Source organism: Filicampus tigris, chromosome 2 (assembly GCF_054856515.1).
Source record: "Filicampus tigris isolate MCC_2025a chromosome 2, RoL_Ftig_1.0, whole genome shotgun sequence".
Classification (NCBI taxonomy): Eukaryota; Metazoa; Chordata; class Actinopteri; order Syngnathiformes; family Syngnathidae; genus Filicampus; species Filicampus tigris.
In genome coordinates this window covers 17,196,490-17,217,643 of record NC_141218.1, presented here as the reverse complement: position 1 = coordinate 17,217,643, position 21,154 = coordinate 17,196,490, and the positions used below count along the sequence as shown (strand labels likewise).

Here is a 21,154-nt window from a genome sequence, read left to right as displayed (position 1 = left end):
TCTGCACATATTTTACTCTCTATGGTGGAATAAAAACCTCAAGTCAGCGATGCCGCATGATTTTTTTTTTTTTTTCCACCATTAAACCGTGGCTCATCAAATTATGCGTTTAGGACTTGGAAAGCCGGCGAACGTCACGTTGATTTGTCGACGAGTCGCTATGCTCTGCCCGCCGCTCACTGTGTCTGTTGTCATCCCGTCTTTAGCGCCTCTTAATCAAGGCTTGGACAGGCAAACGTAAGCGGTTATTCATCCCGCATTCCTACAGGAAGCAACCATAGTTTTGTGTTTACGGCTCCTAACAATGCAGGTGACTTACATGCAAGTTCATTCGTGTTGTAACCTTTTAAAGCTTTGTGTCATTGGTACTTTGGCGTGAGCTAACACATTTGGATGAAAAGACAACTGTGGCTCTCTCCACTCAGTGAAGGCAAAGCAAACATGTGCTTGCTGGGATTAAAGTTAAAATGTGCGGAGTTGTTTCAGTTGAGTGGCCAATAATGCGGACAGCAATGTGAAAGTGAGAGAAGTACTCCATACTCATACAGCACCTTTTAGCTATTTTCTTGCACTCTGGCACAGTGGTTATAACGCACTCCCCCAAAAATGCACATAGTTTCTGTGTTTGAAATGTGTCCAGGAAGTTTTACACTCAGGGTCAGCATGATCTAAAGTCGTTACTCCTGATAAATTCCACCCGAACATCCTTTTTTGATTTTTTTTTTGTTTATTGTGTCAAGGGTTATAACTAATAACGATTTTAACAATCAACTAATCTTTCGATTATTTTGCTGGTTAATCAATGAATCGGATAAAAACATTTTAATTTCCATTCCTTCATTAAAAAACGGGACATTATTCCACACTGATCGTGCAGAAAATGCACAAATGAAAATGAATTATAATTCAGTTACTGGGTCAGTCCGTAACATTTCAGAAAATCGGCAATTTTTGTTGATTTGTCGATCATTGTTCTCTAAAGCGAAAGCAGACGTTTGCAAACGTCAAATTTGGATTCAACATCAAGAAATCAGAGAATATTTACTTTCAAGAGGCTGAAATTCAAAGGATTTGGACAATGCGAAATGGAAAACGTCTTTAAACAATTAAAACATTCACACAAAATAATTATTGATTAATTTGATCATGGATTAGGTGTTGATCAATCATTGCACCTCATAATATCAGTGTTATCGTGATAACCATTTAGTCATTTTGACTCGATCAACGTAGTGAATTCAAATACACATTGCGATTGGGAGATTTTGTTGTATTTCATTTCCGAATAGAACGCGATCGCTGTGTTTTGTGACGGTGCACTTTATGGACGTCGGACCGAACTCATGTTCCCATGGTTTCTCCACAGAGCTGTCAAGATTGACGGAGAGCAGAAGGTAAGCCGATATCCGTCCGTCATTTCCACTCGCCACTTGTGCAGAAGCAGTTTGATACATACTAAACTGCCTTGATTGAGACTTTCTGTATTTGTTGCTCACGTTTGACCTGAACTGTGTGTGCTGTCACTTTGGCTTTAAAGTAATGTGAGTCGCCCGAGTCACCTGTCAAGCTCTGACAGCGTCCGGAGGCTGCACATTAGCGAAGCATCAGCGCGCCGCTGAATCACTTGGCCGGATGGAGCGGCGTGAACGATGCTTGGGAATTTCCTGCCTTTTATTCTCCGCGCAGTGCCTTACATTTCCCCCGATACCAGACTGAAAGCGATTGTGACACATTTAGTTTTGCTGTCACGTCTGTTAAGAGCCACTTGGCTTGCTGATTACAGTTTGAAAAGCACAGTGGTGTCATGAACCGCCTTGTGCTATGCTCTTTTATTAGAACAGCAGCTGGGATGTGATACTTTCTCATGTTGACCACTTTCATTTGCTCTTTTTAAGGACCATAGTCGGGCTACGCAAATAAATTGCACGGCCCTTGACCACATATTCTTTGTGCGGGCCTGCAGACATTGAGTAGTTTATCATTTGTGTGGAGAAGCCATGAGGCTTCAAATAAAGTTCAGTCAACGAAATGATGTCTTTGTGCGTGTCAAGCGTCTAACTGCATGTTGTGTGCTGTGCTGCATTGTCTCTCTCTCTCTCTCTCTCTCTCTCTCTCTCTCTCTCTCTCACCACTACGTAGGACTCACGCGCCGAGGCTAGCGTAGCGCCAAAGTACTCCTTTGCCCCGAGCACCACCATTAACAAGATGGCGAGGCCTTTCTCAGCAGGGGGCGCTAGTGCGGGACCTGTCATAAAGCCCGTGGCCTACTCACCTAAACTTAACACGCCTCGCTCTCAGGGCCACGCCAGTGTGCTGCAACCACAGAACGGGTAGGTGCGGCAAAGGGCAAACATGCGCTCTTGTCAAAATGACGGCAATACACGAAGCATTTCTTCTCTTCTGTTGCACCCAACCGCTGCAGACGGTGATTCAAGGCAACTTTTATCCGAGTTGTCTCTCTTGGCCTCAGATGCAACTTATTTCCAGGAATCGCGAAAGAAATGTAACATAAGCCACTTTTATGGGCCTCTGATGTGTCTTTGATTTTTATGTGTTCTCTCTTCCTGTAGATCTCAACTCAAGCGTGACTTTATCAAAATGTTCCATTTTGGCAGGCTTTTATACCAGTCTGTACATTTTTTTAAAAGTTATAAACAATACTTATGGATATGTGATACATAACTTGGGCCCAACTGAAATTATGTCACCCAATAAAACCCCAGCAAGGTAAAGTAATGGAAAGGCCTTCATGAGAATGGGCATTAAACTACACTTTTTTCATACGGTGTGGACAAAATTAACTCTTCAATCAAATAATCAGTCAATTGTTTATTTGTACGGCAGACTAGTAGTTACCTAGTCTGTGCACCTAGAAAGTATTTCTATACTAAGGATTGTGCTTTTTTTGCATAGGAATCTGTGTTTAATATTTTTTTTAACTCATTCACTGCCAGACATTTTCAGACCCTCTTTTACTGTAAAGTTTCAAAAAAACAAAACCCATTAAAGAATATATAAATAAGTTGCTGTGATTGAATGGCCGCACTGTGAAAAGGCAAGTAAATTCGTCAATGGCAGTGAATGAGTTAATCAAGTTGTTTTAACATTGGCTAAGAAAGAAAAACAGACCCGCTGAGGACAAGACGGTCGGCCTAACTAAACCTTTTTACAGCATGTTGACATCAACAGTCCAGCAAATGTAAACACGACTGAAGCAATGCAGAGGTATTGACGTGCTAAGTTTGCTGGCCCGTGCGCTCACGTGGCTGGCTCGGGTCAACACGCTTGATTCGTTTTCCATCAGTCTGTGGGGTTACGATCATGAGATGGATGGCTCTTTTTTTTTTTTGTATGTTCTGAACTGCTGTTTCAAGGCTAGTTTTGTATTAAGCCGAATGTAATTCCCAGCAATCAATGGATTGCTTACTATGACCATCCCTAATTTTTAATGATGCCAAACGCAACAGTATGACATGATTACGCCTAGTTGCTGTAATTTGGGTCATTGTAATCGTGCGATTTGAGCCGCCAGTGGCGGACGTGGCGTGACGCTCTATTCAACCGCCCCGAATCATAAATTCCGCCGTGCTGTACACAACTTTCGAACCTCGGGTGTTGGATTATTTAAGAAGTCTGTCTCACTGGATTGCTCCTCATGGTTGGTTGAGGAAGTGGCGGGATGGCATTCCGCTGGCATCTGAGCATAATGCTAACAAGTTGGCTAGATTTGATGAAGACATCAGTGCATATGCCCTAACTTGCACCATTTTGGATAGGCTGTTAGTCAAACACGTTCACTTTGAGTACAAGAGCGCTGAGTTGTTGTTCGAGATTGAATCGCAGCAAAAAATGACAACATGAGAGCGACTGCGGCACTGCAGAAATCCTGCGTTTGGACCAGCGCCAGCGCCATTTGCATAACTCTCGAAAAGCATTTGCGTACGTGGCTGAGAGGCTCGGAATGACGAGTGTTTTGTGCCAAATCATTATGGCTCAATGTGACAATAGGTCGGCCTGACAGGCGCACAATGCTGTCTTTCACTCACAGAGCCCACTGACAATAAAAGCATGCCTCCGCTTAACTCTTTGCATGTTTGCTGCGTTCTGTCGATGGCTCTGGTTTTGCACAAACTCTGTTCTCCTTACCCTTGCAAAACGGTGCTCTGACCACATTTTCTTTTCTCTTCTTGTTTTGTCTGAACTGTGCAGATGGAGACTCTTGAAAAGTTAGTACCTTTCCTTCTCTTTCAGCTCTTTGTTTAAAATCATGACATTGGCCACATTATTAGGTAACCGTGCATAATCGAAGGACGTGCATAAAAAAGTAAATAAAATCTGCTATTACAATTATAATAAAGCTGACTTTTGATTAATGCTCTCCGAGAGCTATTAAATTAAAAATCTGCTTATTAATGCGGTTATTTGCTCTCAGTTGGAATATTGAGACAGCTGTCAATATTATGCAATACCAAGTCTGGTATAGCAAAGTTAAAAAGAAATAATGTTACGTCATAATGTTATGAGACTTTAGTTACAAGAATAGTCATAATTTTATGATAATGTTTTAATGTCAGAAGAAAAAGTTTTAATAGTGTCCAAATTCCCACAGTAACATCAACGCAGCACTCTGAACCCAACTAGATTGCCATAAAATCCCTCATTGAATCACAACTTTTATTTTATAAAATTATAACTTTAGTTTCTTTTTTTTCTATTTTTTTACATGCTCGTAAATACTTTTGTAACACAGACTTGCTAGCCAATTTTTGGTTTTTTTTTCCTTTTTAGCTTGGCCCCCCCACTTATAAATCTTGGTGATGGTCAGGGCTGCAAACCACAAACACAATACTGAGCGTATTTTTTAAATGAATGACTCTCCGACAGTGTGGAAACCAAAGTAATGATTTGAAAGGGCAGAAGTAACAGCTGTAAAATAACCAAGTCACTTTTCTCAAGGAAACTGTGGCAACACTGATCCATCCATCCATTACCTATACCCCTTGTCCTCACAAGGGTCGCGGAGCGTGCTGGAGCCTATCCCAGCTGTCATCGGGCAGTAGGCGGGGGACACCCTGAATTGGTTGCCAGCCAATCGCAGGGCACATTGAGACAAACAAAAATCCGCACTCACAATCACACCTAGGGGCAATTTAGAGTCCAATCAACCTACCATGTATGTTTTTGGAATGTGGAAGGATACCGGAGTGGAGAACATGCAAACTCCACACAGGGAGGCCGGGGCCAGGATCGAACCCACGACCTCTAGTTTTTCCCATCTCATTACGATGCTTGCAACACTTTTATACGCGCCGTAGGAGACTGCGCGAATCTTTCCTCAACACCATATTACTGCCATTTATGTTTGTTTTGAGTTCATTGTCATCGTCGCTCCCTGTCCACTGTTAACTCATGATTGTGTCTTTGGTCTGTCGTGTAGGGTTGAACCAACCTTCTATGATATGTGCCAATCATCCAAGTAAGAGGCCTGTGCATGCAGATTGTTTTTTCTAGCGTAGATGTGTGTGTTAAGGCTAGGCTAGATGTGTGTGTAAGGCAGTTAGTCGGGTCAAGTACGGTGGAATTAAAAGCTTTGTGGCCCACATTCCTAACATTCCTTTTTAGTTCTTGCATGGTCGGTTCCTGATGTCCTGCGTTCAAGATGACCGCGATTATCTGGCGTTTGGGAGTAGGCGGTCCGTAGTTTTCGGGGGTTTGTTTAACGATGCCCGCTGTGTGCCGCTGGCTATGCTTATGTTAGGCACAGCCTCAGGATGGACAGCATGCCCTGTTTTATCCCCAACGACCGCAGCAAAAAGAGGTTGATCCAGGACACGGAGGACTGGCAGCCTCGCACCGGTACCACCCAGTCACGCTCCTTCCGCATCCTGGCCCAGCTCACTGGCACTGACTTCAGTAAGTCCGGGACCGGGCCTGGCGTGTCGGCGTTGTTTGTGGACGACTAGCGTGAGCGTGAGACTGAATAGATCATTTGTTTTGGCGCTCGGGGGGGAGAGCAAACAAAAAAGGAACAATAGATTTCATTCATGACTGGAACGCGTGAACCAAATCAACAGCCACCCATAATGCATTTGGATATGGCCAATCTACAATTGTCCTCGATATTGCGCCATTCATTTACCTGTCAAGTACACAAGAATGGGAATTTCGGATAAAATGCTTGAAACTTTCAAAATCTTTTGCAATGCATTTTTATATTAACGTCCATTTTCTATCGCTATTCAGAGACACCTTATTGTGCACCATCTGATTTTATGTCTGTTATTGCAAAATAAGATTTCATTTCTTTATAGCATAATAAGGTCTCTTTTTCAAGGATAATCTAAAATAGACCCCCCCACACACACATTTCTAAGGAGCTGGACAAACTTGAAAAATCAATTCATCTCACAGTACTTTAATTTGACCTTAGAAAGTTTAAGAACTCTAAAAATATAAAGATTGTCTCATCCTGTAGAACTTTGGGCTTATAAGTAATAAAACAACTGAAGTCCACTTATTATTTCTCTTCGATGTTGAGTGCACTCTGGCTTATTTTCAGAGTTTTTGTCCACATTTTGCACTGCTGGCTAAGCTTTGCCTTTGACAGGCACCACAGTAAGAATGAAGCCTTTCTGACCAGTCCACTTTTAAATGCATCCCATGCAAATTGTCCAGCTAATTTGAGAATTAAATGTACTCCAAAGTGTGCACAGCACTACCTTTATAGTTTTAATGACGTTTGTCACAGTAGTCATGACATTAAACTGCGTGACTCCAAAGAGAAGCTATTCATATTTGGTGCCGATAACATTTTGGCCCTGGTGCACTTCTATGCTCTACTGAGGGACATTTTAGTTATTATAAACACAGTGTAGCAATATCGAGTTTTACATATCATATCAAACACTGCAATCCAACTTAACATGAGGATCTTTCTCATGTAATTCCCTTGTTGGTCCTAAGAAAAGTTTGTTGAGTCATCCATTTTTATAGTAGGTGCGTGTCACCTTATGTGCTAATTGTGTGTGTGTGTGTGTGTGTTTCCTGGATCTTGCAGTGCAGGACCCAGATGATGAAACCATGAAGAGGGCCAGGTAAAGCCTGAGCGTGGTTCATAGTGGTTGAGCATTTCTCTTTTTGTACGCTACTTTAATTTTTACTTTGGTTTGTGCGTGTGCAAGGTTCGGTTTGACCTTTTTCTAAGACTTGCATAATAAATGTGTCATTTATTGTGCATGAGGCCTCAATCTGCAACCTCTCTCGTGTATTTGTGCATTTCACCCATCTCCTTACTCCTCTCCTTTATTTCTCCTCCATATAACATATTTCCCTCTGTCTATCTGTCCCTCTCTTCCTTGCGGGCAGGGAAAAGTTCCTCACCGAGATTCAGAGCCCCCGTTACGCCCGTCTGAGGGATTGGCACCACGACAGGTCGGCTCGCGCCCTAAATATCAAATCCTGAGCGACGCCGCATGCCGAGCCTGCTAGACATAGTCGCATCTCAAAGACGACGAAGATAGCCAACCATGCGCTGGCAGATAACTTTAAGACACAGGTGGGACGGCGAAAAAGAAATTTGGAGGGGGGGGGGAGGGGTGGAAAGAATCCAAAACCAGACGTAACTTAGCCAACATGATAAAGCTTAAAGCGCAACGTTGCAAACTGAGCCAAATGTTAAGATCAGTGGACCAGTGTGTCTGAAGTCCTGGTTTCTATCCGACTGAGCTAGTGGGAGAAACTTGTGGCTGATGGGGGGGGTGGGGGGTCTCTGCAGTGGGAAGTACCTGTTTGATTCTCTCCCACTCTTTTACTTCTCACTGAGTTTTCAGTTCTGATCCTCTCATCTTGTGTCTCCAAACATTAAGAAAGAAACCACCAAGCTGTACCTGACTTTTTTTTTTTTTTGGTTTTTCCCTTTCCTGTCATCAGAAATACAAAACATCTTACAAAAACATCGCCTTGCCTTTCTCTTATTTCTTGTGCGTTTCCTTTCTTTCAAGTTTCCATCTTTCCTTATGCAAGCTGACATCTTTGCATCTCATTTTGTGGCGTTCAGTGCAGCCTCCCGGTGAGCTCACCTTGTACAGGCTTGACTTGATAACTTCACACTTTTATTGCCTCATGGAGAAAATAGTTGTGCAATTAGTCATGAAAAGTCCAACAAACATGCATGAACATGCGTCCTTGAACGACTTCTTGGGATGAGACCAAGAAACCACAGCCTGTAGTCTAACATTAACTCCAAGCCAGAAATAAAGAATTGGAATGTAAACGCTTGTAATGCTCCAATTTAATTCTATTTAAATCATTTTGGTTTGCTCATTTGAGAGCTGTGGTAATGAAAGAAAACAGAGCCGGCATTGAGTTACTCAGTAGACAAATTGTTGAAGGATGGATGGTTTTCCCAAACCCTCAGATTTCGGCTTTAATGACATGACTTGTCGTGTTTTTCGGGGTCGTTTAGGAGTCGCACCAGTCAAAAAAATGCAGCATAAGAAGAAAAAAATCATACTGTGTATCAGTCACTCCAAAGTACAAGTGAAATCTTTTCGGGGAAAATTATTGTACAAAAAACAAGACCCAAAAAATAATAAATTTCGAATCCAACCGTAACTCGTTCGATGGCGTTGACACAATTATAGAAACGGATTTTGGGTGACAGTCCGCTCTCTAATTTTAATATAAGTCCTACCTACCTTGAGTACAAGTTACATGACCAACAAAACTGTTTAAAAAAGTGAAAAATATCAGTGGTGCAAAATGCGAGTAATGACTTTCTAAGTATCAAAGATTAACTATTAATATATTTTTAAAAAATCATGAAGTGTACATCTAACCACCTTGTTGAAAGTGCACTAAAAAAAAAAAACATTCGACATTGTACTTTGGATAAATTAGTGTAGTTTGGTAGCAACACGCGATGCTGAAGTGTATTTATTTATTTTTAAAGGGGGGGATTAACTCCAACATTTTCTTTACAATATGTTGTATGCGCTACCGCTAGTCTAAACACGGCATTCCGATTAATATAGCATCTGTGGAATACGATTTAAGTAGCCGAAGCCAACCGTTTCTAGCCATCTCAGTGGTCGGCCATTTTGTCACTTGCTGTCCACTGAAAATGACATCACAGTTGCTCAGGACTCAGGGAATGACCAATGATGGCTTAGCTTCAGAAAACAGATGAGCTGTGATAGGTCAAAAGCTGTTTTCAGAAGCAGAGTCATGATTGGTGGCTATCTGAGCAACTTCAATGTCATCTTCAGTCGACAGAAGTGACAAAATGGCCGCCCCCTGAGATGGACAAAAACGTGTGGATTTTGCTGCTTAACTCATATTCCACAAACGCAATATTAATCAAAATGCCTTGTTTCAACTAGGCCTGCATTGGCATATTCTTGAAAAAAATGTGTGTGGGTTGACTTCCACTTTAAGCGCTGACTAGCGTTTTTGTTTTTTCTTTATATTCCTTGTTGTCTTAAACCCCTTGTTGAGGTGGGTCCTCCTTTTGGAATGTCTTTTAAAAAAGGCATAAAAGCTGTGATCTTAAAATACTATACTGTTTTGTTCAAATTGGATTTTTGGGTACCCTTTAAAGACATTTTTTTTTTTTTAAAGCGTTGCTCAATTTCTACTCACATGGTGGAATACCACCTTAGCAGTGTATTTGCATGGATAAAAAAATATTCCAAATGAGTGGAACAGCCATGAGGCCTATTTCAGAAAGTTGTCATATTTACGTCCGTCAACCTGCATCGCCTTTAGATGACTGGTGCCGTCTTTCTCCGTCCAAAAAGAAAATAGAAAGCCTTTCTTTTCTCTCCCTTATATTCAAGCGCGCCTGCGCTCACGTCGACGCTTTCCTCCGGGGACGAGGCCAAAATAAGAACAACTGAGGTAGATGAGAAATCACAGGTGGAAATAATGAACTGCAAATGTCAAGGTGTCCATGGCTTGTTGCTCTGCAGCGTGCTATCGCGCACCTGCATCCGCCTTGGCTTGCGGGTGGTTGGTCTTATGTTGAAAGCGGTGAAAATGTCAAGAAAACACGCTCCGGGCCGCTGCAGCTGGGAATAGACGCCGCTGACGATGCACCTGTACCCTTCAGCAGCCTGAGGAGCAGACAAACAACAACACGCATCTCTGAGGAGGCTGCTGCTTGTCTGCTGCCGGAATCACGTGGACCGCCATTAGCCTCAGCGAGGGTGCGGGCCGGCTGATCCTGGGTCTGCCGGTCCAACCAATTGAAGCTTTATTTGACCTTTCGTTCAACTCCCATCTCATCGGCTGCGTTCCATTTAGCTTCCTTTTCTCTCATCGGATCCGCAAGTCACGTTCTTGCATCAGTAGAGGGAGTCTGTCATGTTTGGTTTGTTTTGGGCTTTCTTTAGTTTCATGTTTTGCTCAGTGTTCTGTGTCTGTCTCGTCAGTGATTATTGTGTCCACCTGTGTGCATTTCACTCCCTAGTGTTGGCCAATCAGCTCCCTCCTACCTTGTGTCTCTTGTCCAGGTGTTTCTCGTTGTCTCGCCAGCGTGCTTGTATTTAAGTTGCTAGTTTTTGTTCAGTTCTTGTCGGGTCATTGTCGCGCGGTGGCTGTTGTCGTAGTTGTCCTTGCCTTTGTTGTTTTAGTCTGAGTTGTTGACGCTGTCATGGTGGCAGAGTTACCGGTTGTCGTCACCTCGCCAAATCAAGCCTCATAACCACGCCAAGCCTCAGTAGCCGGTCAAGTGTATTTCGTTTCAATTTCATTAAAATATCACAAACAGTCCTCCTGCCTCGCCTCCCTGCATTTGGGTCCACCTCCATGCCAAATCCTGACAGGAGTCATTATTAATATTCTGAGTATCAGTATGTGATACGGACATTTTTGTTTTTCTCGCGCTGCCTTTTGAGATGTTTTGGATGCGTACCTCGATAAATTGACACGCATACTGAAACGATAAGCCGGCGTGCTATGAGTGTGGCGAGGCTGAAGAGCAAAGTTGATTTGGGCTAATCATTTGCCAGATTCTTTTCTTTGTAAATGAGCTGCGATTTCATCATCTCACAGTGGCTGATTGTAGATGGCACAGTTGATGTTGTAAACACGATAGTTGCTTAAGGCGCTGTTTTTTTTTTTTTTATTATAATTTTTTTTTCCTCACCAGAATGACGCATCTCCAGAGCATGCTGTCTTCACTCACAACTCGTTTTCCCTCCATCTCTGATTCATTTAGAAGATTTTCTAAATATATTGACGCTCGCTGCGGGTAACAGAACTTTTAGATGCAGAAGCAAGTCCTCAATTTCCTCAGCTCCGCACACGCCGGCTGAAAGCCAAACTCTTCTGGATTCCAAATTTGACGGGACGCCACTCAACATGTCTTGAGTTTCTCGTCTGTGAAATTTGAGTTATGGAAAACAGTCAAGATGGTCGCGTGCGATTGCTATTCTTTAGCCTTCATAGCGGGTCGTGTGCAATGTAAAATTTGCCTCAGCTTCTCTCAGTCCCTTCATTTGTTTTTACCAGGTTAGACGTAAACATCACCCACTTGATGGTTGAGTTCCGTCTCTAAAAGTGATCCAAGTAGAACTTGCTCCAAGTCACATTTGCCAAATTAAAAACTGTTCATTTTAAATTCATTTGATGACATTGGTACAGGTGCTGTAAGGCCCCGTCCACCAACTTTTGCACATTTGTAAAAAATTGGATGGTGCTGCACATTTAAGATTGCGTCTGATATGCCAAAGTCAGACTAAAGCATACAATTCCATATGAAACTTCATGTACGTCCTTGCGGTACACGTATTGCATTTCTGTTGGCCATGATCTCGGTGATGTTTTTTTTCCAATTTATTGTGCAGCTCTATTACACACCTTCCTGTTTCCCTAATAAGGACAGCAGACTGCTGGTATGCCAAGCGCATACCCCATGACGATGCAGTGAAAATGCATCGTAAAATAAGTTCTCCTTGTAATCTAAATGCTATGACACAACACGGCTGTAGAATTGAAGAACCCACAACAGACGAGCAATTAAGTCACAGTATACACATCAGCGAATAGCAAAATCTTTGGAAAAGTGCACGAAAATGCACCCAAAAATTAAACAACACACAAAAGCAGTTTACACAATGGATGGATTTGCTTAAGTGTGGGTGGAGTAGGGCTGCTCGGTTATGGAAAAAAAAATATTAATCAACAATCATTTTGGTAATAATCGTGATTATTCAAGTGAGCATTTATTTTTTGGTACAAAACAAGAATATGTCTAAATGTAAAAAATATAAAGACAAATTATTTTTAAACGCTATGTAAGTTCCTTTTGGACCAAACAAAATTGCTCAATTATTATTTTTTTTTAATCAAAAAGATGCGAATGTATACATTCAGATATTAAAACATAGTGCATTGGATATGAATGTATATGAACTCATTCACTGCCATTGACAAATGTAGTTGTCTTTTCACAGTCCAGCCATTCAATCTTATTCAAACTTAAATTTTTTCAAACGTTAGGGTAAAAGTGGGTCTTAAAATGTCTGCCAGTGAATGACTTAATCGTTTTTTTCCGATTATGCCAATTTTGTAATCGTGGAGTGTAATAATTGTAATTGTAATTGAATTTCAATTAATTGCACAGCCCTAGGGTGAAGGTATGATTATTAATGTGTTGTTTTATTTGCTGCCCACAGTACTTGTTTTAATTGTCAGCTGAGTTCCCTTACTGCGGACACATCACACTGCTTATATTTTTAATATTTAGATGGTCCACCCTCAAGGTAATATGAGGCAACCACGGCTGCCGCTATCAACACAAACATGCCGTGCATCGTTATTGACAGCTGTGCACTTTTTTGTTTTCCCTCTCTAATTAGTCACCTTCTCTCCACAGTGTTGAGCCGACTCCATCACCTGCCAAGGCTCAGACAGCCAATAAACCAGACGGTAAGTTTGTCCTCCTGCTGATGCATTAAAGCAGCATGCAGGATGCGCTAATACATTTTTATGACGTGTCGATATATGAACGATCGACAACTGCATTCGAGTGTCAACAGACATTTGGAGTGCCAGCCCTCATCTTCACATTTGGTCCCCAACCGCAGGATCCAAGACTGCGTCCGCGGCCGCCTCGGCCCCTTCCTCCCGCCCCCCGTGGGTCACCGACCCTAATTTCGCCGACCGCTTTCATCCGGATAAGACGAGCACTGTGGTGACGCAGCACCAGCAGCCGGTTCAGCCCACGCCGATGGAGAACCGCAGCTCCATCCTGCAGGCGGCGCAGCAGGCGCCCCAAGGCAGTGAGAGGACCCCGGTGTGTGGCGCCTGCAACAAAATCATCAGGTAACAGACAAAAAAAAAAAAAAAGAATGCAGTACAATACAGAAGTATAATACAGAGTTTGAAGGAAATTATTATTAGAATTTGTATTAGCGAGTCATCGAAATACTGCTGACATTTGCTACCCATTTGCAATGACACTTAACTCACATTTTTCGCGATTCAGCGCCGAGCATATGTTGTTCAAAACGGTAGTAATCGTAAAGGTATGCTTACGTTTATTGAGCATTATTATCCGGCTTTGAACAACCGAAAGTCAGCAATGCAGTGCAGTGCTGTTGTCAATTGGCGAGATGTGGTTCAAGGCAATCATTTGCTCTCGAGCACAGGTGTCAAACTCAAGGCGAGGAGTTTACGGGACAGGATTGATTTTTTTTTTTTTTTCCCCCCGTGTCACCCTGTAATATGTGCACATAGCACAATTCTAACATTACAGCGAGCGTGGGTTATAAGCACCAAAAGGTGCGACACATTACAAATGAAATTACTTTCATTTGGATGAATGAAAACACACAAAGCTTTTTATTTCATCAAACCTTGTTGCTGTGGTGACATGTTGTTTGCCATTAAAAATGATGCAGATTTTGATTCGTCTAAACATGCCTGAAAACTTGAATTTTGCACACGCATCAGTACTGGTTAAAAAAAACAAACATGTATTTTAGAGGATTATTGCGCATTTGTTTTAAAAAAAAAAAAAAAAAAAAAAAAAGGTTCACTTGCGCCCCCTACAAATATTTAACGATGTAGCCCCGTTTCTATGTTTCACTGAGGTCTTTGAAAAATTGAGAGGACCTACGAAAAATACCCTTGGACCCATACCCTGAACCTAACTGGAAGTCCGCCATTTTGAATTGCCTTTCAAAGTTGATGTCATTTTCCATCTTTTCAAGAGGCCATATTTCATTGAACTCCCCGAAGGGACTGATCTGTTTGGTAGCCATGAGCCTTTAAGAGGCGGGGCCTTGTGGGACAAGCATGTGAGTCTGCATGAGTGTCCAGGCGCGAGCTGTGGCTGACAGCAGCTGCTGTGTGACTGTGCTCGTTGTCTGCGTTTATTTTCCGTCGTCCCCGCGTTCAATAAACTGCTAAAAAAGTGCACGGGTGACTGCGAAGCCATTTTGCGTTCTTCAGGGGCCGCTACCTCGTCGCGCTGGGCCGCTCGTGGCACCCCGAGGAGTTCACGTGTTCACAGTGCAAGGTGGTCCTGGAGGAGGGCGGCTTCTTCGAGGAGAGAGGTTCCGTCTTCTGTACCAAGTGCCACGACAACCGCTACGCGCCCAACTGCGCAAAGTGCAAGAAGAAAATCACCGGGGTAAGAGAATGAATCTAATGCGACTAAACGTGCGAGCGGGCGACGCTGTTCTCAAACAGGACTTAATGGATGTAAATGCATGCCGGAGCCGTGGTGAAAATAAAACATTTACAAGCTTTTCTCGCTTCATCAGGAAATCATGCATGCCCTGAAGATGACCTACCACGTTCAGTGTTTCAAGTGCGCAGCCTGCAAGACTGCGATCAGGAACCAAGCCTTTTACATGGAGGAGGGAGAGCCTTACTGCGAGAGAGGTGACAGTCACTCGCAGCGCACTCCACATTCGGGCGCACAGCCAAAGTGGACGGACGCGATGGGAATTGGGAATTGATGCCACGGGGTGGAATGGCACGCAAGCGTTCCGTTTGTCCGAACGGCGTCTGCAAACACGGCGGCGCCGGCGAATGCACGGCGCATTCGGATTAATCGTCGTAATGGAGAGATCAACCCTGGTACGGCCTATATTCAACCGGGATAGGAAGGCACATCGGGGCCACGCTGAACAGGACAAAGTAGATACCACTAGAATAAATGAAGTTAGACAAAAGAATAGCTGCAAGTGCAATTTTTACAATAGTAATTTGAGGTCAATAATATCGCGAGTGTAAACGTTTACCTGGGCTAAACGCAGACTCTTGAGGATTAAATAATAATTAATAGAGTCCACATTTAAATTTTATAAGCAAGAAATTGTAAATCACAATATTACCAAGTTTACCTTTTATGAAAATGAAGGCATTTTTGCAACAAATCTGGATTTAAAGCAACACTGTGTCACGTCAGTTTTTGTCGATTATGGCGGCGCCGTGTGGACAAAAGCGGTAGTGTTTTGACAAAAGTCAACCACATTTCCCACGCGCGCCAGCGCGTTAGTGTCGGGAAATCGTGAGCTCTCGCTGGTCTGCAAGCTGGACTGATTTACATTTCTATTTCCAGTGGCCGTGTGAAAGATGAATAGCGATGAGTTAATGAATCGAATTTTGTTTACTTTTGTTTTTTGTTGGTTTTGGGGCCTCTGCCATGGCACCAGTAATAGCGCAGTAGACATTCGACTCGGCTTCCGTCCTTATAGCGAAAGGAGGAAATGACCTATGCCGTAAAGCGATTCAGGACATTTGTATTTTTTTTGTGTGCCAGGGTTGCTCCCATCCTCCTCAAAGTTGCTTAGTGCCAGTAAAAACGATACAGACCCCCCCAGGGCATGACAAAAGTTCCATTCAACTACTTGTAAGTCAATGTTTCATCAAAAGAGATGTGAACATTTTTTTTCATTAAGGTCGAATTCTTGCCCAGTGCTGCTTTAACCAATGAATAGTCGTAATTTAATGAGAAAGTTGTAATTTTGAAAACATAGGCATAAGAATAATGGCACAACAAAGTCGCAGTGCGATATTAACTGATATATGAGTACAGTGGCTTGCGAAAGTATTCGAGCCCTTGGATTTTTTGATCTTTTGCCGCATTTCAGACTTCACATAAAGTTATACAATTGGAGTTTTTTGAATCAACACCAAGTGAGACACAGTCGTGAAATGGAGCAAAATTCACACAATATTTGAAACTTTTTTTTTAGGAGTAAAAAACAGAAAAGTGAGGCATGCAAAATTCCCCGTGTTAATACTTTGTAGAAGCACCCTTTTCTCCGATTATGGCTGCAAGTCCTTTGGGGTATGTTTCTATCAGATCTAGAGACTGAATTTTTTTTTTGGCCCATTCTTCCTCGCAAAAGTGCCCCAGCTCAGGTAGATTCGATGGAGAGCGTTTGTGTGTAGCAGTTTTCACATCTTTCCACAGATTCTCAACTGGATTCAGGTCTGGATCATTGTCTTGTTGGAAGTGAAACCCGGCCCCTGACCCGGTCCGAGTTCTTTTGCCGACTTCACCAGTTTTTCTTCCAAAATGGCCCTACATTTGCCTCCATCCATCTTGCTGAAGAAAAGCAGCCCCGCAACAAGACGCCAAGTTTGACACCGGGGATGGGTGTGTTCAGGGGCCACGTGCAGTCGGACTTTTACATCAAACATAACATTTTCCCCCCAAATGTTCCATTTTGGTTTCATTTGACCAGAAGACCTTCTTCTGCGTTTGGTGTGTCTCCCAGGTGGCTTATGGCAAACTTCAAACTGGGCTTTTTGTAGTTTCCTTTGAGAAATGCCTTTCTACTTGCCACTCTTCCTTCCACAAAGGCCAGATTTCTGCAACAAATACTTGTCCTATGAGATTGATTATATACAAGAGGACTCGAATTTACCATCATCAGTCGTTTAGGTCAATATTGGATCATTCAGAAATTCTCAGGGAACTTCTCCTAGCATGAGTTGGCTGCACAGACTTTGAAGGGGCCTAATCTCACGCACTCGGCTTTTCAGTTTTTTTTTTTTTTTTTTAAATTTCTAAAACGAACAAAAGAAAGGTTCAAATCCTTTGAATTTCATTCCACTTAATGATCGTGTCTCATATTGCTGCTAATGAATGCGGCATGTTCTCGGCTAAATGATTTAGCAGGGCTGCTGCTTTAGTGCAGATGCGCTGACTCGACATCCTTTGGGTTGGAGAGCCCACGTGTTGTACTGTATAACATTAGAACATTTTACCTCAGTGCCCGCGGTCAACAAATCCAGCTCTCTCACACTGTAAAAAAAAAATGATGGGACCTCTAAAAGTAGAAAGTGTGACAACATTAATCATGTTCTGAAGAGTCATGTAATGCAATCTTGAATCTTCAAGTATTTTTTTTTCACAATTCAGAAGTGTTTTAATAACATGTCTTAAATGTTAACGTCTAAATCTATAAAATACTCACTCGATCAAGAATTAGAGCATGTTTACAAATGCCATTTACTAAAACTAGCCTTTAGCTAATTAGCTAGGTAATTAGGTTTTATTAGGGCCCAGCCAATATGGATTTTTACAGAATTTATTGACCGATTCTGATATTTATCACACTAAATTTCAGATAACATAAAGACAAATAAGTAAAAAATAAATAATTGGCTGGTTTTTCATCGTACAGAAGCTAATAGCGGCTGATTAATTGGACCCTAAAATACTTTAAGGATCTTGTTGAAATTAGCCCGTTTTGAGGGGGTGGCCCTGTTTCGTGAAAGGGAGCGACTTGTTTACATTAAAATAAACTGCAAAGCCAATGGAGAGTCTGACGTTGGTTACCATGACCCTTGTGACTTTGAGTGGCTTGTACACAAACGCACACATTTTTCTCCACTGCTTCAACAACTTCACTCAGCAGCTCTGCTTACCTTTTGGCTTTGACGTAATAAACAGGGGCGTCACATCCGTGGAGGGTGTTGGTTGTTCCCGCGTGATAGTTTCAGGCAGTGGAGTGTGGCCGGCGCTCGAAAGGGACTCTGGATCTTCCCCCACTTCACTCATCATGTCATGAGTGGAAAAACGTGTGTAGGCGCAATCATTATGTAAATAATGCTCGCTCCCAGACACATTTTCAGAAATAGCCTGCTCAACATTTTTTTTTTGTTTAATTTCCCACTTGATGATTGCAGGCACTCCAGACTCATAATTATTTGTATACAAGACATTAAAAGTCAATTTTCCACAATATGTCCCCGTTAGAGAACACCGTTTTGAGGTCCCTGTCTTTCCAGATTATGAGAAAATGTTCGGCACCAAATGTCACGGCTGCGACTTTAAGATCGACGCCGGGGATCGCTTCCTGGAGGCCCTGGGCTACAGCTGGCACGATACGTGCTTCGTCTGCGCTGTGAGTTTCTCTCCTTCATGTCCTTTCCTCTCGCGCTGGCAACGCCGAGAATACATCTGACAGGCACTCGGGGTGGAAACGTTTCCTCTGGGAATCCCCATGTTGTAACACATTCAACTCTCACAACATTCGGTGCACAAGGGCTGAACAATTTGGGAAAATAATCACTTTTCCTCAATATTGTGATTGCAATTTAATGTGCAATTATTTTGTCAAGGTCCCCTTCCCATGTATTGTTTCATATCACAATTGTTTGAAAATAAAAAATACAAAAATCGTAATTACATTATTTTCCATAAGCGTTCAGCCCTATTTGAAAGCCAAACATTTCTCAAAGTGGGAATATACTGTCAATAAGATTTTTTCCATGGAAAATGAGGATGCCCCAAAACATATTTAATTAAAAAAATATTTGAAGAATCTATAAATAGTAGGGTTGTAACGGTAGGCTAAATCACGTTTCGGTCCGGTTTCTTGGAAACTTCGGTTCGGTATATTTTCGGTACAAAAAAAAAATGTTTATTTTGAAAAGATGACAAATAAACGGTATATTCTTAAGAAAAAATGAATACAAGTGAATTATTCGGGTGATATAAGAAATTACAGCAAAATAAAAAAGACACTAACAATAAAGATCTCTTAATTTTGTAAATTATTAAGACACTGAAATCTTTAAACACTCAGCAGCAACAGCCTATGACACATCTAAGTATTCAATTTAAAGCCAAGTTGTCATTACAGTACAAATACACTTTTTGTGATGAAAAAAATACAAACAATAACAGTTACAATTATTGCTAACTATATTAAAACTATTTTTATAATGAAAAAAATACAGAAACTTTAAAAAAATGTCTTTATGAAATTGTATACACTTTTTAGGCACGCTTTGAATGTTCAACAGCATATTGTAACGAATTGGGCTATTTGTGTTGTGGTCGGATTTGTGTGTTGCTGATTGTGATGTTTCCGAGGTTCATGAATGCATCGTACGGCAAGCGAGTAGAGCAGCGGAGAAAGAAGCGCGCGAGCAGTTGTACTTGGATTCATAAAAACGTGATAATTAAACGACGTCTGACGGCGTCTTCCTGGAAGAGGCTGCAATATGATAAATCTCGCTATTTAAGTTGGGCGTTTTTGCTCCCTCGTCTAAGAAACATTCACAGTCGGATGATGCCGTGGATGTTAGACGTGCTACCTGCCGCCCATCTCAAGTAGCAATGTCGGCACACAACTTTCGGACTTAACCACGTACCTTTTCCCATCGCCGATTTTAATAGGACAGCCAGAATGCTCCCAAACAGGAGACCGCAGTGTATGGGGAGACCTTCGAGCTCTGGCTCTTTTCTGGCTCTCACTGTTGTGCCGCCACTCTCCTCTCCCGCATGCAACAGTCAATAGCGCCCGTGCGTAAGCTTGCGCTAATAAGTGGACCGAACTGAACATGCCATACCGAAACGTATTAATACACCCACGTGTACCGTTACACCCCTAGTAAATAGATAAATCAATGCCAAACCGCTCATACTGTATATGGCAGGGTTATAATAGTTTTCGATTTTTCATTATAGTTATTTTTTATTTCGAGTTGACATTGTTTAATTCAGTTATCTTTAGTTTTTTGAGCTGTGGTTTTTATTAGTTTGTATTTTTCAAAAGTTCTTCCTTTTAATTTTTTGAACTTAGTATTAGTCTTTGTTTTTTAAGCGTATTTGTCGAGTGCAAGATAAAAAATAAAGTAAAGTTAACCACAATTCTCAAACAACTACCCTTCCTTCTTCTGTAGCTACGGATGTACAGCCATAAATACATTTGAAATAAACCATGAAAGCTAATGCATATTAATTGACAAAGACAAAAACAAAGGATATTTTCGCTATAGTTATATAAAAGTGAAGAAAAAGAAGGCAGCAGGCTGTCTGATACTTTTAATTCATCCGCATCCGTTTGTGATATATTGGCCCTTCCCCGCCTGTTTGTTTCCTGCATGTGTGAAGCTGTGCCAGATCAACCTGGAGGGGAAGACGTTCTACTCCAAGAAGGACAAGCCCCTCTGCAAAGGCCACGCCTTCGCTCCCGTCTGAGTCGTCCTCATTCGAAATGGTCTCCTGCTCAAATCACCTGCAAGCCTGTGTTCATTTGGATCTTAGAAGCTTAACAGCGCCTCTCGTGCCAAACGCTCAGCGTGTCACTCAACTGGACCGGGTTGACCCGTTCAACCTCGCCATTACGTTGTTTACCTTCAGGTCAACCTGACGACATTGGATTTTTTTTTTTTTTTTTTTTTTTTTTTGCAGAACACTTGGACTCATTTCAATTTCCAGAAACTTTTTATGGGAAATTTGGCTTAGGATTGTTGCAAATGTATGGAAAATAACTTTGCAATGGGACTTAAAAAAAATCTGTATTATAGACAAACACAATAACCAATTAGTTTTATCATAGAAGACAAGAATGTTTTTTAAAGCCAGTATTTTATGTCCCCAAAGAAAGAATTACAATTTATTACAAAAACAAATGTTACTCTCATCCTGCAGTTATTTTTATTATTAGCTTCCAGGCTTTTGTTGAATATGTATTTATATTGCTTCAGAAAATATCCTTTTTTTTAAACTGCTGGATTGATGGAATAAACATCCCTGTTACGATGTTACAATGCGTGTGTACCATGTGCCCTAATGGGATGAATCAAATCTCATCTAGCTATCAATTAATCTCTACTTCCTGAACTTTGAATAGCCAGATCTGCACAAAAATGCAATTTACACAATCACAGGAAG

The 21,154-nt window shown here is 41.8% G+C and overlaps 1 protein-coding gene across 10 annotated transcripts in view; it reads left to right on the top strand.

Annotated features, from left to right (window-relative positions):
• The window catches only part of pdlim7 (PDZ and LIM domain 7), a 43,533-nt gene extending 22,503 nt beyond the window's left edge, over positions 1-21,030 (top strand). For 7 of the 10 annotated variants that reach the window (XM_086012791.1, XM_086012775.1, XM_086012767.1 and 4 more), the window contains 11 exons: positions 1,367-1,394; positions 4,210-4,226; positions 5,438-5,476; positions 5,759-5,913; positions 7,058-7,094; positions 12,878-12,930; positions 13,089-13,326; positions 14,458-14,638; positions 14,772-14,892; positions 18,259-18,374; positions 20,372-21,030. In XM_086012791.1, coding sequence (XP_085868917.1) covers positions 1,367-1,394; positions 4,210-4,226; positions 5,438-5,476; positions 5,759-5,913; positions 7,058-7,094; positions 12,878-12,930; positions 13,089-13,326; positions 14,458-14,638; positions 14,772-14,892; positions 18,259-18,374; positions 20,372-20,458 — 1,072 coding nt within the window. In that variant the 3' untranslated portion in view covers positions 20,459-21,030. Of the gene's footprint in view, positions 1-1,366; positions 1,395-2,139; positions 2,331-4,209; positions 4,227-5,437; positions 5,477-5,758; positions 5,914-7,057; positions 7,095-12,877; positions 12,931-13,088; positions 13,327-14,457; positions 14,639-14,771; positions 14,893-18,258; positions 18,375-20,371 lie in introns of those variants that run through there. The other 3 variants (XM_086012836.1, XM_086012827.1, XM_086012757.1) reach the window with 3 other exon arrangements.
• Positions 21,031-21,154: the final 124 nt, after the last annotated feature.